Below are 17,879 nucleotides of genomic sequence, written 5' to 3' on the forward strand. Positions count from 1 at the left end.
TTACTCAGCTGGGCCAGGGGCGCTTTAATTAGGTCAGGTGGAAATGTCCGACAGATCTCAACTCCATAAAAGGAGGAAATTGCCATCGCCTGATCTCGCTGCTTTCTCTTCCTTAACTCCATCTCATCCAGAAGTTCTGTGCGTCCATGAATCCACGTAAGTCCACCGACTCTGTTACCTTTCATGTTACCTTTCTGAATTATCTGTGGCGATCGGGAGAGTGGGCCATTCAGTTACTGTTAATAGTTATTACCGCGGAGCGCGGCTTGGAGCGCAGCTTCAAACATATTGTGTAATGTTAATTGTCAATGATCACGGCCCTACAGATCCTCATAGGCCAATTACGCAATCGATATGGTTCATGTGTATTGAAATGAATTATATGTACACATGAAGACTATTGAAAGCGTGAAATGAGAAACGTCATTGTTTGCTAACTGATTGACTTTGATTATGGGGATTATAGATTGTATAACCATTCACTGTTTGTATTCTTTCATGATTTATGATAAATAGTTGTGAGCCTAAATGACTCGCGGATGATTACTATTGACTTCTTAATGAACTGGACTGTTGAATTCCCTAATTTATGTTAATAATGACTGATATGATTTGATCTTTGATTATGAATTTGATTGTATACATGTTATTTGTTTCCTTTGTGATGCAGCACAGACTACCCAGTAAATATACCACTTTATGGTTAAAGGAATTCCTGCCTCAGTCTCATACATTCCTCTGTCACCTGACACGTGACCACCTGTTCACCTTCATTGTCAGTCATCCTACCTGTTCAGCTACCCACACAGATTCCACTAATCTTTCAAGTGTCATATTCCTTGCTTGAAACCTCAAAGTTGGATCTAGCAAGGAATATGACATTACCTACAAGCTGGATCTGGGATTTCTATTGGAGAAGCAGTTTCTGCCTATCTTCATACTGTAGCCCTACTGTATTTGACTTTTGTGCCTGTTGTTCACAAGCTTATCTGCCCTCTCGTTGACTAGAATGGTCCCATCTGATTTCGCCTCCTCCCACCTGCCTTCCATCTTTGAGGACATGTATTTCAATTGTTAAAGCGGTCACTCGACTATCTTATCAATATAATAGAACATCTTTGCTGTGGCACAGGCGCTGTCAGGTGCAAAGCCGCTAACGACACCGCGGCAGCTCGGTTAAAAATACAGAATGTGCCAGGAACAAAGAACAAGAGCGGCTCTCTGATTCTCTCCGAGGAGAGAGAGTGATCAGCCATGGCCAGCTGTCGGAGAGGGAGCCCGCGGAGCCGGGCAGGACAGGCAAGTGGCAGTCTGAGAGCAGCGAGGAAGCCCGGGCAGAGAGATCCTTCCAGCGAGTTAGGGGATGCTGGCGAATCAATGACAGAGCTACCACAATGGTTGCGGCTTTATTTCTATGGGATGCACGGTATCACTTTGGATATCCTCCTGTCGTCGGCACAGGGGCTTTTGGCTGACAGGGACCCCAAACTGTTCGGCTTTTCCTCCCCGTACCTCTGCATCATGCACTCGGTGACCCATTTCTTGCTGGAAAAAATATATTCGCAAAAGAAGTGCTTTCAAGGACGCACAGTAGTTTTTCACCTTGTTTTCTATCCCTCTGTGTACATTGGGTTGCAGATCCTGATTGGGAATATAAACACGCTGACCGAGCACGTTAGAATAGTCTCTGCCACTCATCTCGTCGTTCACTACCTACTGGCACTGTACTTCACCCAAGTTTTCCACAAGGGGCTTGAGCGGCTGCGCTACCACTGCCCCGGGAAACTGACCATGTCTACACCGGAAAAGCGCACACTGGAGCCGCTGCCTAATAATGGTCTGCCCGATGTTGTGCGATTCCTCTTCTTTGGAATGCACGGTTTTTTGGACGAGATCTTTTTTACCTCGATATTCAACCTTGTGGAGAAATCGGACCGAACCATGAGCGGCCACACGTCCCTGTGGTCCTTCCTGATGTATGGAAGCTGCAGCTTCGTGGTAGAGAAACTCTACCTGCATTTGCACTTTAGACGGGGCTGGAGCACCTGGAGGCGGCTCCCCATCTATATCTGCTTCATCTACACCTGGGAGTTCTGTTGGGGGCTGGCGCTGCGGCAGTACGACGCATGCTCATGGGACTATTCCCACTATCCATTCAACTTCATGGGCCTGATCACGCTCCTCTACCTGCCCGGATGGGTCTGCATCAGTCTCTACCAGGATATTCTGTCCAACGTTCTGCTGCGCGTGGTGGTGTGTGCCAAAGACGAGGAGTGAAGGCACCCAGGGCAGGGCGCTGGCATCAACGTCTGCCATGTGTCCAGGGGAAAAAACGGTATTATAGGCCTAGGTCACATTTGATTTAGGGACTGTTGATACCAATACAAAGAAAGAAGAGGACATTTAAGACCATCAATGTTGTACCCGGACTTAAATAATGTGTATTTCCCTTGTGGAAATGTGGAATTGATGTGGCTGTTTAGACAGCATCTTTTATCAGTGATTCTAACAAATAGCCTATCAATTTGTGACAGGTAGCCTAAAAGCACAGACATGCCTTGCCTGGCATGTGATGACACACAGACATGCCTTGCCTGGCATGTGATGACACACAGACATGCCTTGCCTGGCATGTGATGACACACAGACATGCCTTGCCTGGCATGTGATGACACACAGACATGCCTTCTGCTGTGATGACAACTGACATTTAGAACTTTGATGTAGATGAAACAATAATATTTAACATTTTACACTTCACTTGCTTGCTCATTTTAGAGCTGTGAATTATTTCCTAAACTATATTGACAAAGTCAGCCATATGCATGGTGGCACCATCTGACTAGGTTGGTCTCTTCAATCCCAGAGCATATGCTTTGAACTCATTTTCTGCATGGCTGCATTCATGATCACTTAATTGCTTAAATCGTATTACCTTAAAACAATGCATGACATTTGGAAATAAAATAGCTTCTAAAAAAGTTCAAAATGTATGTAGCGTGAGATGTAATCGAACCGAATAGAACAGGTGGTGGACCGAATTCATTTCACTGTGAATCTTTTTCTGAACCAAACCTTAACCTTACTGTGTTGGAGTGCCTTTCCGAGCAAACCTACAGACAGCTGGACTAAAGACAAACTGAACTACACTGTGGGCCAGTTTCCCCCTAGTCCTGGCCGAACTCAAAATGAAGCTCAATGGGGAATTGATAGTGCTTTAGGGTCTACAACTATAGGCTTAACCTGGGTCATGTGAACAGGCAATGTGTGCCAATCAGACAGACCCTGATGATCAGATTTATATTTCTCCCTTCTTTACAAAGGGGCATCCCAGCCCCAGGCTTGTTTACCTAACATTAATAAAGCAGCGGAGCACGAGTCAGCTTTTTATGTTTTACACTCTATAGGTTGATCTGGAGTGGCCAATATCGGGAGTCAGCAGACCTGGGTTCAAATACTACTTGAAATCTTTCAGGCACTTTCACTGTTTGTTTTAACCTGCCTGGAGTGCGAGATGGACGGGTTTTGGGGTTTGAATTCTTGCGGCGATTCTATTGGTTCCACGCCAGGAAAGCTCAATCAAGCCTAGATAAAGTATTTGAAATGATTTCAGAATAGTATTTGAATCCAGGTCTGGGATCAACCACCATGCATAGAGCTCTTTGGCATATATCTTTCTGCCTGTTTTATTTCCTCGTTTGCCATTGTCCCAAACGGTCAAGTCTCATGTTCTCTCTGAGGGGCCAAACACATACAGTATGTGTGGATACCTGGCACTGTGACTTCATTAGCAACCTGTTCCAACCTTATACTCTTTGGAAAGTACGTTTTGAAACTTATCGTTTTTGCTCTTTTTACCGATTGTTATGATTCTCTAGCGTGTTTCGGATGCATTTTACCGCCTGCCTTCATCAGTCCTGGGGATCCCGTGAAACGAAGGTTGGAGGTAACTGAAAGCTGGTAATATTGATGAGTAATACTAGTGCAGGGGGAAATATCTTATAACATAATGTCAGTCAAATATTACAACTTTTACACATGTTGATTTTTGTCCGATTGTTATGAATATGGACTAAATGGTTCGTGCCGTGGGAGTTTCCCTGTCCTGCGCGAACAAACAATTACCTTCCAGTCGTCCTGGAGACTCACACTGGACAGACTTAAATGACACAATTATTTTCCTTTTGGTTTTGTCGTTTCAAAATGGTGGGCTTTTGTTGTGAGCGATGCAAAAGAAGGATACACATGGTGAATAGGACCAGGAGTTTCTTTTCCTGGTTATGTGGTCGGGGAGGATCTCCTGTCCCTGGTCCTAAGTTGTTATCTTAACTATATGATAAGGTTTCTTTTCAAATGTGAGGTTTGGAAATCGTTGATCAACTGTATTTAATAATACACTACAATCATGTACTACATGGCTCACAATGAGGAAGTAAAACCATGTTTATTTTAGGTTATAAATGAAGAGAGCCCGAAAGTATTCTTGCTATAGTATGCCCATGGTGGAATTGAATTGAATCAATCACTGGATGGAAATAGTGTAGCCTGTATACTGTACATTACTTCAATCTTAAATAATTCCATGTTGAACCGACAAGGTTGGCCCAGTTCATGTTCATGTTGTCTTGATTGACGTTGTGCTCTCACTAAATTGTTTGTATTTACAGGTTGTCTGTGTTTCTCTCAGATCAGCTTCCTTGGAAATCTGCGCAATGTCATAAAAAAACTAAATGCCTGACCTTTACAGGAAACCGCACCTCAAATATATAACGTCAACACTGCTCTGTGAGTGGATCAAGAGATACTAAATGACTCTTATCTGTGCCTGGTGTCAGATTGAGTCTGCATGAGAGGCAGAGATGATGAATCTGGTTTTCCACCTCTGCACTGTTTGTTGTGTGTGTGTGTGTGTGTGTGTGTACGTGTGTACGTGTGTGTGCGTGCGTGCGTGTGTGTGTGTGTGTGTGTGTGTTTAGACTAGGCTACCCATGGAAAGTTGTCAAGGAGGCCATTCAGCGAGGTTGGAGGGGTAAGGTAAGAAGAGCTGTATTGTACATGTAGGGACCTGTTATTTATGTTCTCATATATCTGATACCCAGTGACACAGCACCATCAGCCTATATGATTGGTCATAAACATCTAGGGACAGCATTGGCTTATCTAATTGGCCGGATGACTCCCATCATTCACTTCTCCTTCTGGACTCATTATCTCCCTGCAGACTTCCTCTATTTGTTACAACAGTAAAACAATGATACTAACACAGTATTTAGTGTTGCTGCTTACTGCTTCACTGGTTCTCTGAGGTATCACTTCTCCATTTCCAGTTATAACACTCGCACACGCTCAAACTCTTAATAGGCCTAACTCCAGAAGTCTGGCTAAAATTCAAGGTCATTCTTTACAGAGTAAAGCAGGCTAACGCTTAAATTCCAAATATCTACAGTAATCTACTTGAATGCTTAATAAGGCTTTGGGCTCTACCGTGGTCTACCCCCCTCGAGTTTCAAGAAACTCCAAAGCAAGGCAGGAGTCATCCACACACACACTCAAGGTTTATTATTATCAGGGCAGGGCAAGGAAAATCTCATATTACACTATTGGCATTCAACTTTCATTACAGTCTTTCGCAATGAGTGGAGAAGAAACTATTAGTACCTCTTGTCAATGTCACTGAATAAAATATTTACAATAACAGCTGTAATAGGTGCCTGTCTTCACAACATCAACACCGTGAGGGTCAGTAGTGCAATGGTCAACCAATGACACTGTAAATACTCACTGAGACAGAGAGTCGCGTTTTTTTTATTTACATATGCACTCAAATGATATACAAATAACTACTGAAGAAATGTTGTCACAGATTAACCATCTCTACTTGCAAGAAACTCTTCTTTGTTCCAGTCGCAACATATCTATTTCCTGCTGAATGACATCAGTAGACCGGTAAATCAGTGTGGAGCTTCATCATTACTGCAGCGTGAACCTTATTAAGTCACAGAGAAAACAGCAACCTGACACACCCAGGTTTTACAGTACTGCATGGCATACTCTGTAGTTTGTCCTTATCCGCAATCTTTCAATCAACATATCACCCGAAGCCAACATCTGCATGAGACATTATTAGCTTTATTTAACTAGGCAAGTCAGTTAGGAACAAATTCTTATTTTCAGTGGGTTAACTGCCTTGTTCAGGGGCAGAACGACAGATTTGTACTTTTGTCAGCTCAGGGATTTGAACTTGCAACCTTTCGGTTACTAGTCCAACGCTCTGACCACTAGGCTACCCTGCCGCACATCACTTACCTCTGATAATTATTACAGTATTATTATGAAGGTCAAACAAGAGACTTGGGCCACCTTGTGTATGTTACAAAGGACACAGTCCAGTTACACAGGTCAACACTTATGATCCATCCATCGGTGTTTCAGTGTTTTTTCAAGTTCTCTTTAATGGTTGACTGTTCCATATCAGCGATCACTTTATTCAGTGTCTTAGTCTTGTCGGACAGACCCTGATGCTTCAGTCTAAACACCAGTGCTTTAGACAGGTGTATGGGCAGCTTGGGGGAACATGTCCGTCCTGCATAGCATTGACAGGTGAACCTCCTGGAGAAGAGAGTCAGGTCAGCCAGACTGGGCGTCCCCAGGACCATGTACGTACCCCTGGCCCGGAGGATACGGAAGTTCCCTGAGGACAGGTGGAGGTAGTGGTCCGACTCGTAGTGCTTCCGGACGCAGCGCCCGTTCCCCTGGCACAGGAAGTCGCCGCAGAGCTGGGCGGCGGCTGTCACGTTGGCGACGTAGGGGTTGAGCGTAGTGGTGAGGTACGAGGAAAGAGCCTGACAGGACGCCTGTGGGGAGGAAGTCGGAGGAAATGAAAACTCTTCATGTCCACGCGTAGTGGTGAGGTACACCTAGTGAGGCTCACAGGACGCCCGTGGGAAGGAAGGAACAATACACCAAAGGAAGTCAAGTGGATTCATGTGTGCTGGAGTTTAACGTGATATTCTATTCATGGTGAGAATACTTTTTCCTGTTTTCGTATAGTTTTGTTGCTTAAAACAATGTTCTGTGTCTCAAATGGCACCCTATAAATGTCAGTGGCATTGGCTTTCAGTGTGAGTAGGGAGTATCACCTTGAGTGTGTATGTGTGTCAGAAGCCCTGTTTATACCTGGCTCTAGCATGCGTCCTTTGTCCTGATATTGTCTACATTCTGATTTTGCCCACATTTTCAGAACTATGTGAGGCTTTGGTATTAACGTGTGACTCAAATCCGTCCATTGTGTCCACATTGTGACCAGATTTCCTTGTCCCTCCCTGTATGCGTATTTATTTGTTTTAAGATGCATATTAATTCCATAAGTTAATGGTGCCACCTGTCAAATATTTTAGAAGGCAGGATAAGGATGATTTAAATGGTTTCACTGTCCAGATCCATGTACACTTGTAAGATATCCAGACACAATGTGTGCCTGACCACCTCCGGAGGTGCTGAGCAAGATCTGATCACAATGCATTTTGATTGTCTACGTACACCTGCATGAAAATGTGGGCACAATCAGAATGTTGACAAGATGTGGACAAATGTCACAACCAGGGCTAGAGTATCACCTAACCTTGTCATCGTAGTCGGCACTGGCCCCCCACAGCACGGCTCCTGAGGCCCCCACGGCAGCACTCTCCCCAATGGTGCTGACCAGGTCCCCCTGGAGAACATTACACAGTTAAAGCAGAGAAGGGTTATTATTACGGTGGTAGGGGGTATGACAGAGGTAACTGCACCTCATGACAACATTCCTCTGACCTCAGAACCCCACCATCACCCTGTTTCATGTGTCATTTCTCACCTGGCTGAGGAAGCGTCTGTTCTGGTCGATGAAGACGGGTCAAGTGTACACGTAGACGGGTGCGGTGGTGGGCCGGGCGGGCAGGGCAGACACCCTCAGCGCCTCTTGGACTCGGTTTCTCACCAAGAGGGCGGCGCTATGCCTGTCCCCTAGAGACGCCTAAAGGAGGCACAACAACCCCATACGAGTTAGTCTCCCTTACCTTACCTACAAACTAAGAAGCACTACAAACTAGGAAGCACTTTAGCATAACATGACAGACTACATAGGAGATGGCAAAACCAAAACACATCTGGGGGCAGATGTTAGATTATGAATTAGTCATATCCTGCCCCACCTCCAACAAACAAAAAACATTCTTACCTGCAGGTATATAGAGGGGTAGAGTGCAGAACTTGCCTCCCACAGCCAGAGCAGCTCATCGTTCTGCCCCATCACCTCCTTGGTACATCTCCCTGTGTATCCTGGCTCCATCCATCCATGGTTATAACAGTTGGGGAACAGGTAGAATCCCCACTGGTAGTTGGGCCTGAGGCGGCTACCCAAGGACAGAGTCTCTGCCATGTAGCTGCGGGCTGCTGCCTGGAACTGCTTCTTGGCTGTAGCCGTGGCCCGCCAGGCTGTGAGGGAGCGGTCCCTCTGGCGGGCATGGGTCACTGATAGGGTCCTGTAGATCCACTTGGAGCCCCAGTTCCTGGCCCACAGGGGGCGCCAGTCCTCCCAGTCGATCACAGCCAGGCCACGGGCCGTCCTGGAGGGAGGTGGTGGAGCAGTAAAGTTATAGACTTATTATGAACTGATCTAAGATCAGTTTTGTATCCCCAACTCTCCCTTAATGGTTAAGGTTAGTGTTTGAACATGGTGAGCTAAACATCGATCTGTGCCTAAGGGCAACCTCTACACGGTTAATAATTAAGGTTAGGGTTTTGGAGCTGATTCTAGGTCAGTACTTGGAGGGGATGTAGTAGTTGATGTCAGCCCGGGCCTTGGCCAGACTGGCCCTAAGGTTTCCTCTCTGGGGGATGCCTCCGTAGAACTGCTGCCTGGAAGGCAGGTCCACGTGGGGGTAGAGCCCCAGTCGGTCAGTATAGAACAGAGACAGGAACTGACCTGGCACCTAGAAAAAGGGAGGAAGGAAGCACAGTAACGTTTTTGTTAGGAAAAAGTTATGTCTTGTACTTCTCGCAATAAATCCCTGTTAGGACATTGAAGTATATGATTGTTTCAGGTTTGATGTGTCAAACATTGTTATGGACATCCTTCAATTTCAAACACGTTACCAGCTATCCAAGAGGAATGTGCGTATTGTTTCTTACCTTGGCAGGTGTGGCCACGCCTCTGTAGGGGGAGGTGTCCAGGGAGATGTTGTACCTGTTACAGACCAGCTTTGGGATGTTCCAGGTCACTATGAAGGGCTCACGGTCAAATAGAGGGGGCAGTGTGGGGGAGAGGATGGGGGAGGTTTTGGGCGGATTAGGAGTGGAGTTTTTGGGTAAGGGACGCGTGGTAGAGGGAAGAGGAGCCATTGTTGTTTTGGGAAGAGAAGGAACAGTAGTTCTGGAGAGAGGAGGGGTGAAGACCTGAAAGAAATGAGGAGTGATAGTTTTGGGACATGGATGGGAAGTTTTGGGGAAGGGACTGGTGGTATGGGGGAGAGGAGGAGGAAGAGAAGGGGGTTTTGAGTAAGGGAGGGTTGGTCGTTTTGGGGAGACGAGGGCGGGATGTTTTGGGAAGGGGAGGGGTGGTATGAGGAGGTGGAGGAGGGGAGGTTTTGGGGGGAGTGTGATGGTGGTTGTGAACAGGGGAGGGATGGTGGTGGAGGAAGTATAGAGGGGAGGACCAGGGGAGGACTGAGAGAGAGGAGAGGTGGTGATTTGGGGGAGAGGATGGATGTTCGTTTTGGGAGGACGGGGGCGGGCGGTTTTTGGGAGATGAGGAGTTGTAGTTTTGGGGAGACGAGGCCGAGAGGTTTTCGGGCGATGAGAGGAGAAGATTTTGGGGAGACAAAGGCGATGTGTTTTGGTTAGGTGATGGGAGGTATCGGGAAGAGGAGAGACAGTGTTTGTGAAGGAAGTGTAGGGGACAGGAGAAGGGGAGAACTGAAAGAGAGAAGGGGTAGTGGTTTTGGGTAAAGGAGGCACAGTGATTTTGGGGAGACGAAGGTGGGATATTTTGGGAAGACGAGTGGGCGAAATTATGGGGAGATGAGGAAAGGTTTTTTTGGGGGTTTTGGGAGAGGTTTTGGGTATCGGAATGGTCATATAGGGAGTAGGAGCAGGGGAGGTTTTGGGAAGGAGAGGGAAGGTAGTTTTGGGGAGACAAGGGTGAGAGGTTTTGTGGAGACAAGGACGAGAGGTTTTGGGGAGATGAGTCAGGGAGGTTTTTGGGAGGGGACTGGCTGTGTCGGGGAGAAGAGAAGGGGATGTTTTGGGGAGACGAGGGCGGTAGGTTTCGGGGGATGAGGGCGGTAGGCTTTGGGGGACGACGGCGGTAGGTTTGGTTTAGGGGAGGCAAGGTATTGAGGACGGGAGGAGGGGAAGTTTTGGGGAAAGGAGGGACAGTTTTTGTGGAGAGGGGAAGTATGGTGGTGGAGGTGGTGTAAGAGAGAGGAGCAGGCGAGGACTGAGAGACAGGAATTATGATTGCTTTGGAGAGAAGTGGACGGGGGGTTTTGAGCAGATGAGTGGGGGAGATTTTGGGGAGACGCAGGCGGGAAGTTCTGGGGAGGGGACTGGTCATATAGAGAGGAGTAGGAAGGGAAGTTTTGGGGAGACGAGGGCGGGAGGGTTTTTGGAGGAGGCGTGTAGTATGGGGGAGTCGAGGGCGGAGAGTTTTGGGTTTGGGACGGGTGGTATGAGGTAGAGTAGCATGGGAGCTTTTGGGAAGAGGAGGAACAGTGGTTTTGGAGAGGAGTGGGGTGGTGTCGTAGGGGAGAGGAGCGGGCGAGGACTGAGAGAGAGGAAGGGTTAAGGTGGTGAAGGAGGTTTGACGTTGGGGCTGGGGGGATGTGGAAGTGTGGGTGAGAGGAGAGGTGGCAGTAAGTGTAAGAGAAGGGCTGGAGGTTGTTGGAGGTAGGAGGGTAGTGGAGCTGATGACACCCAGGAGAGAGATGAGGGCGGACAGCAGCAGTACAAAGCCCCTGCTCTTCTGGATGTACCAACCCATCCTTTCTCCTGTGGAGGAGAAACATTCAGCAACGAAACAGACATCAAACTGTCAGTAGGAAGTGTACTGCGTATAGAACATATATACTGTACAGATTTACAGATGGCTGTTTGTTTTAGTCATTTAGAACTTATAGTCATTTAGAACTTACAGTCATTTAGAACTTACAGTCATTTAGAACTAACAGTCATTTAGAACTTACAGTCATTTAGAACTTACAGTCATTTAGAACTTACAGTCATTTAGAACTTACAGTCATTTAGAACTTACAGTCATTTAGAACTTACAGTCATTTAGAACTTACAGTCATTTAGAACTTATAGTCATTTAGAACTTACAGTCATTTAGAACTTACAGTCATTTAGAACTTACAGTCATTTAGAACTTACAGTCATTTAGAACTTACAGTCATTTAGAACTTACAGTCATTTAGAACTTACAGTCATTTAGAACTAACAGTCATTTAGAACTTAGTCATTTAGAACTTAGTCATTTAGAACTTATAGTCATTTAGAACTTATAGTCATTTAGAACTTACAGTCATTTAGAACTTCTACAGACATGTATTTGTTTCACAGAGAGATGTGTATCATCTTAACAATCTTCTCACAAACTATTTTCAATCCCTTTCCCCATGTCCTTAAATGAACCTCCTTGGCTAAAGGTTGTTGCCATGTCAGAATGCTGGCTATGGCAGCTGAGTGCCAGCCTCAAAGATGCCCACAAAGATGGCTGGCACTGTATGGAAGAACTGCCACGGAACTGCCATTTGGATAATCACTATCCCTTATCCCTAGCCTGCCAAGCCAAACCCACAGATAGACATAACGACAAGGTAAAAGACAGACGACACGGTACCTGGTCATCCCTTCACATCAGGTCTTAACCACAGCTCCTTGATCTGACGACACTCTGGATCCAACGAAGACACCTTGGCTTTTGGAGAAATGGCTTTCGCACCTCATCGGACCAGACTAAGAAGGTACTGTAAAAACAACCTTCTGGGTATCCTATACAGATGAGACTAGACCCATTTCCTACACAGACCAACAGGAGGGAGGAGAAAGCTGGGCAGAGCTGTGTATAAGGATGCACCCACCACTGCCTGTTTGTCTATCGAGAATAACTTGTTATGGTCTGCACCAGCCAAGTTGGTCTTGGAGCAAGAGAGGATGAGACACCTGGGTGTGAGGTTGTGGAGCGTGTACTGTTTTAACCTCTGTAGCAAACAGTCTGGGACCGGGGGCAAGGACCGGGGGCAGGAGCTTGGCCGGAGTAAATACGGATTGTTAAGAGGATCGGCTGGGGCAGCATATGGGACTAGGGCTAGGTTAGGCTGGGGTATGGGGGTTCGGCAGGGGATGGGGATTGTGATCGATAAGGAGATTGGTAAGGGGATGAGCTGGGGCTGCATATGGGGTTGGGACTGAGATTGGGACTGGACAGAGCATCACAAACAGTTTATGCTTTTGTATTTATAGCAATATTTCCGAATGCCTTACTCATTCTGATTTGATTGCCTTTACACTGCACTGCATCAAAGCCGCCTTAAAATAGAGGTGTCACATGTCACAGTCAACCGCACAGGGGTTCCGGTTATGAAACTGGGCTAGTTATCAAAGCACTGTAGCTGTGTAGTAATCTAAATCAATGAGACGTCCTGACAGTCTGAGAAAGAGCTTATAACAATTGTAACTTTCTATTGTCTGGTTCAGAGCACATTGTCTCGGTCATCTCCAGTACACAGCTCGATGGGAACACTGGTTATCTGTGCAGCGCTCCGCTCTGGCCAGACTAGTTGTCTATGCAGACCATCTCACACCTCAGTGACAGGAGAGAGGACTATTACGTAATAGATCCTACACTGAATGTTGCTTAGAGACTCACTAGCAGCAACACCACTGTAGTCCGGGGTGTCAAACGTGTTTGTGGGAACAGACATGTTTTTCCTCCTAGGCCTCCAACGCGACAATGCGATTCAGACACTGATGAATACATACTTCTTTCAGGCATGGAAAGGGCAAGCTGGGAGAGGGTGGGAGTTATTGCAAGGTCTCTCTGCAGCTTACGGTACATTATTGTGAGGTCAAATATAAGGTAGACATACAGGCTGGAGGGTTCACATAGAGCTGAGAAACCATAATAAACCATAAATCATTAGACAAAATAGCCAGGGCTTGAATGCAGAGTCTTGAATGTAGTACAAGTATTGAATGTAGTTAGTACGATATGAAATGATAGTAAAACAACAACAGACTCATTTTGAAATGAAGAAGGGCTGTACTTTATGAATCGTGATAGACTCAATTCCTCTGAATCTATTGAGGACATAGCACTGGCAGCAAACCTCATGTTCTCTCTTTTCGCACAATGAACTCTGTGACATATGACCTCTGACCTGGTAATACTGGCTTACTATAGGATTACAGTCATGGGGCTGGGGAGTGGTCGGCGGTGACGGTGATGGGGGAGGACACGTGCCAGGGCCACAGGCACAGGGTGCTGATGGGGGATGGGAGGTGGATGTGGGGAGGTCAGAAATACAATTACATTGTATGATGTTAAAGAGCACATGTCGAACTCATTCCACGGAGGGCCAAGTGTCTGCGGGTTTTCGCTCCTCCCTTGTACTTGATTGATGAACTAAGGTCAGTAATTAGTAAAGAACTCCCCTCACCTGGTTGTCTAGGTATTAATTGACAGGAAACATCAAAAACCCACAGACACTAGGCCATTGAATGAGTTTGACACCCCTGTTACAGAGGGTTAATGGATTATTTCACATACAGTGGGGCAACAAAGTATTTAGTCAGCCACCAATTGTGCAAGTTCTCCCAATTAAAAAATGAGAGAGGCCTGTAATTTTCATCATAGGTACATTTTTTAATGAATTTATTTGCAAATTATGGTGGAAAATAAGCATTTGGTCACCTACAAACAAGCAAGATTTCTGGCTCTCACAGACCTGTAACTTCTTCTTTAAGAGGCTCCTCTGTCCTCCACTCGTTACATGTATTAATGGCACCTGTTTGAACTTGTTTTCAGTATAAAATACAACTGTCCACAACCTCAAACAGTCACACTCCAAACTCCACTATGGCCAAGACCAAGGAGCTGTCAAAGGACACCAGAAACAAAATTGTAGACCTGCACCAGGCTGGGTTGGCGCACCCCCCTTGGGTTGTGCCGTGGCGGAGATCTTTGTAGGCTATACTCAGCCTTGTCTGAGGATGGAAAGTTGGTGGTTGAAGATATCCCTCTAGTGGTGTGGGGGCTGTGCTTTGGCAAAGTGGGTGGGGTTATATTCTTCCTGTTTGGCCCTGTCCGGGGGTGTCCTCGGATGGGGCGACAGTGTCTCCTGACCCCTCCTGTCTCAGCCTCCAGTATTTATGCTGCAGTAGTTTATGTGTCGGGGGGCTAGGGTCAGTTTGTTATATCTGGAGTACTTCTCCTGTCCTATTCGGTGTCCTGTGTGAATTTAAGTGTGCTCTCTCTAATTCTCTCTTTCTCTCTTTCTTTCTCTCTCTCGGAGGACCTGAGCCCTAGGACCATGCCTCAGGACTACCTGACATGATGACTCCTTGCTGTCCCCAGTCCACCTGGCCGTGCTGCTGCTCCAGTTTCAACTGTTCTGCCTTATTATTATTTGACCATGCTGGTCATTTATGAACATTTGAACATCTTGGCCATGTTCTGTTATAATCTCCACCCAGCACAGCCAGAAGAGGACTGGCCACCCCACATAGCCTGGTTCCTCTCTAGGTTTCTTCCTAGGTTTTGGCCTTTCTAGGGAGTTTTTCCTAGCCACCGTGCTTCTACACCTGCATTGCTTGCTGTTTGGGGTTTTAGGCTGGGTTTCTCTACAGCACTTTGAGATATCAGCTGATGTACGAAGGGCTATATAAATACATTTGATTTGATTTGATTTGGGAAGACTGAATCTGCAATAGGTAAGCAGCTTGGTTTGAAGAAATCAACTGTGGGAGCAATTATTAGGAAATGGAAGACATAAAATACCACTGATAATCTCCCTCGATCTGGGGCTCCACGCAAGATCTCACCCCGTGGGGTCAAAATGATCACAAGAACGGTGAGCAAAAATCCCAGAACCACACGGGGGGACCTAGTGAATGACCTGCAGAGAGCTGGGACCAAAGTAACAAAGCCTACCATCAGTAACACACTACGCCACCAGGGACTCAAATCCTGCAGTGCCAGACGTGTCCACCTGCTTAAGCCAGTACATGTCCAGGCCAGTCTGAAGTTTGCTAGAGAGCCTTTGGATGATCCAGAAGAAGATTGGGAGAATGTCATATGGTCAGATCAAATCAAAATATAACTTTTTGGTAAAAACTCAACTCGTTGTGTTTGGAGGACAAAGAATGCTGAGTTGCATCCAAAGAACACCATACCTACTGTGAAGCATGGGGGTGGAAACATCATGCTTTGGGGCTGTTTTTCTGCAAAGGGACCAGGACGACTGATCCGTGTAAAGGAAAGAATGAATGGGGACATGTATCGTGGAATTTTGAGTGAAAACCTCCTTCCATCAGCAAGGGCATTGAAGATGAAACGTGGCTGGGTCTTTCAGCATGACAATGATCCCAAACACACCGTCTGAGCAACGAAGGAGTGGCTTCGTATGAAGCATTTCAAGGTCCTGGAGTGGCCTAGCCAGTCTCCAGATCTCAACCCCATAGAAAATCTTTGGAGGGAGTTGAAAGTCCGTGTTGCCCAGCAACAGCCCCAAAACATCACTGCTCTAGAGGAGATCTGCATGGAGGAATGGGCCAAAATACCAGCAACAGTGTGTGAAAACCTTGTGAAGACTTACAGAAAACGTTTGACCTCTGTCATTGCCAACAAAGGATATATAACAAAGTATTGAGATAAACTTTAGTTATTGACCAAATACTTATTTTCCACCATAATTTGCAAATAAATTCATTAAAAATCCTACAATGTGATTTTCTGGATTTTTTTTCTCATTTTGTCTGTCATAGTTGAAGTGTACCTATGATGAAAATTACAGGCCTCTCTCATCTTTTTAAGTGGGAAAACTTGCACAATTGGTGGCTGACTAAATACTTTTTTGCCCCACTGTATAGTACATTGTTGACATTGTCTTTTGAGAAGACAAAGTCAGAGAGAATTTGCATGTGAGTGACTTTCCGGTACATTTTCAAATCCAACCACAAGATGGTGCTCCTGGTATGACATATGCATGGGGTTGTGGTGGCTAAATTGTCCAATATAATTGTCCCAATACAATTTCCATCCTAATCCTTCCGCCATAATGGAGAGAGGTGAACTGTTAGTCTTGATGCAAACGAATCCAATGTCCAGAGTTTGATTCAAGTCGAAATATAAGAATCCATGTATTTGTCGTTCTTCTTGTTACAAATATGTTACGAAAAATAGAACAAAGCTAAATTGTTCAATTCAAACCAAAGAAACAAACAACATGCATGGTTTGGTCAAATGAGTGTGTGCTGCCATTGCAGTCACTCCGAAGACGTGGATGTCGATTAAGGCAGCCCTCTGCACCTCTCTGATTCAGAGGGGTTGGGTTAAATGTGGAAGACACGTATCAGTTGAATGCATTCAGTTGTACAACTGACTGGGTATCCCCCTTTCCTTTCCCGATAGGCCTTGGAGCCTGTAGACATTTGAACTGTGTTCCCCTTCAGTAGAGGGGGATATACACACCTGAAGATGAATGGCAGTAACACATAAAAATATACCAAATAAGCCAGGGATGTGCAACTGGCAGGTCACCCCTTTGCTAGGCCCGCAGATCCATTTCCAAAACGTACTGTTTAGAGTTAGAATAGTAGAATACACAAGGTGCCATTTTGGAATGTGGTTGTGCATCGGCAGTTTTTCACTTGTGATGCCAGTCACTGGGATTCACTCAATTAGTCACCATCCCTATTGATTTTGTTAGTCACTCTCACTCAGATATCATATTAAAAACTGCAACCATTTTTCTCCACCCAATGGCAAAATGTATAGAGTTGCAGGAAATTAGTTGTACAATTGTAAAATGGGGGGAGCAACACAACTGAACTTAGGGGCCCCAAAAGGCTAGGGCTGGCTCTGACTGCATGTAGAACCGTGAGCCGCCACAACCCCTCAGGATGAATTCATGTTTCTGGTGGCCCCCACCCACATCAGAGTTGCCCAAGCTCTGACAAAGACGGAACCTTTTTCTTGTTTTTTTTCTTTCCAATGCAATGATATTTTCACAGGTTCCTCACTCAGCCTTTTCCTGTAGATGTCCGTTTCATACCTTTTACTGTGACTTTTTTTTTGTATTTTGTTTTTTACCCCTTTTTGGTGATATACATTTGGTAGTTACAGTCTTGTCCCATCGCTGGAGAGGCAAAGGTCGAGAGCCACGCGTCCTCCGAAACACTGCTTCTTGACACGCTACTTGCTTAACCCGGAAGCCAGCCGCACCAAGGCGTCGGAGGAAACACCTTAGGAAACGCCCGCCACAGGAGTCACTAGAGCGAGACGGGACAAGGACATCCCAGCCGACCGGCCAAACCCTCCCCTAACCCGGACAAAGCTGGACCAATTGTGTGTGCGACACAGCCCGGGATCGAACCCGGATCTGTAGTGATGCCTCAAGCACTGCTGCTCCTCTCGGGAGGCCTTTTAGTATTAATTTGTGCAGTTGAATGAGTGAATGAGTGGAGAAGGGAAAAAAGAAGGGCTATATTATATGATCTTTATTTCTGCCTAGTATATACTGCCCTCTTGTGGTACAGTTATATTTCATCTATCTGTCTCTGATCTCTATCTCTCCCTCTGTATCTCTCTCCCTATGTCTCTCTCTGATCTCTCTATCTCTCCC

At 45.9% G+C, this 17,879-nt stretch overlaps 1 protein-coding gene and 1 pseudogene across 1 annotated transcript; one reads left to right on the forward strand and one right to left on the reverse strand.

Moving 5' to 3' along the window:
• Positions 1 to 897: 897 nt before the first annotated feature.
• LOC115106251 (transmembrane protein 229A-like) lies at positions 898 to 4,664 on the forward strand. Its single transcript, XM_029628818.2, has one exon. The coding sequence runs from the start codon at positions 1,255 to 1,257 to the stop codon at positions 2,275 to 2,277; it is 1,023 nt and encodes a 340-aa protein (XP_029484678.1). The 5' UTR covers positions 898 to 1,254; the 3' UTR covers positions 2,278 to 4,664.
• Positions 4,665 to 6,428: 1,764 nt separating this feature from the next.
• LOC115106106 (hyaluronidase PH-20-like) lies at positions 6,429 to 9,378 on the reverse strand (annotated as a pseudogene).
• Between the last annotated feature and the right edge of the window lie 8,501 nt (positions 9,379 to 17,879).

The sequence above is a fragment of the Oncorhynchus nerka genome, linkage group LG23 (assembly GCF_034236695.1).
Source record: "Oncorhynchus nerka isolate Pitt River linkage group LG23, Oner_Uvic_2.0, whole genome shotgun sequence".
NCBI classification, from domain to species: domain Eukaryota; kingdom Metazoa; phylum Chordata; class Actinopteri; order Salmoniformes; family Salmonidae; genus Oncorhynchus; species Oncorhynchus nerka.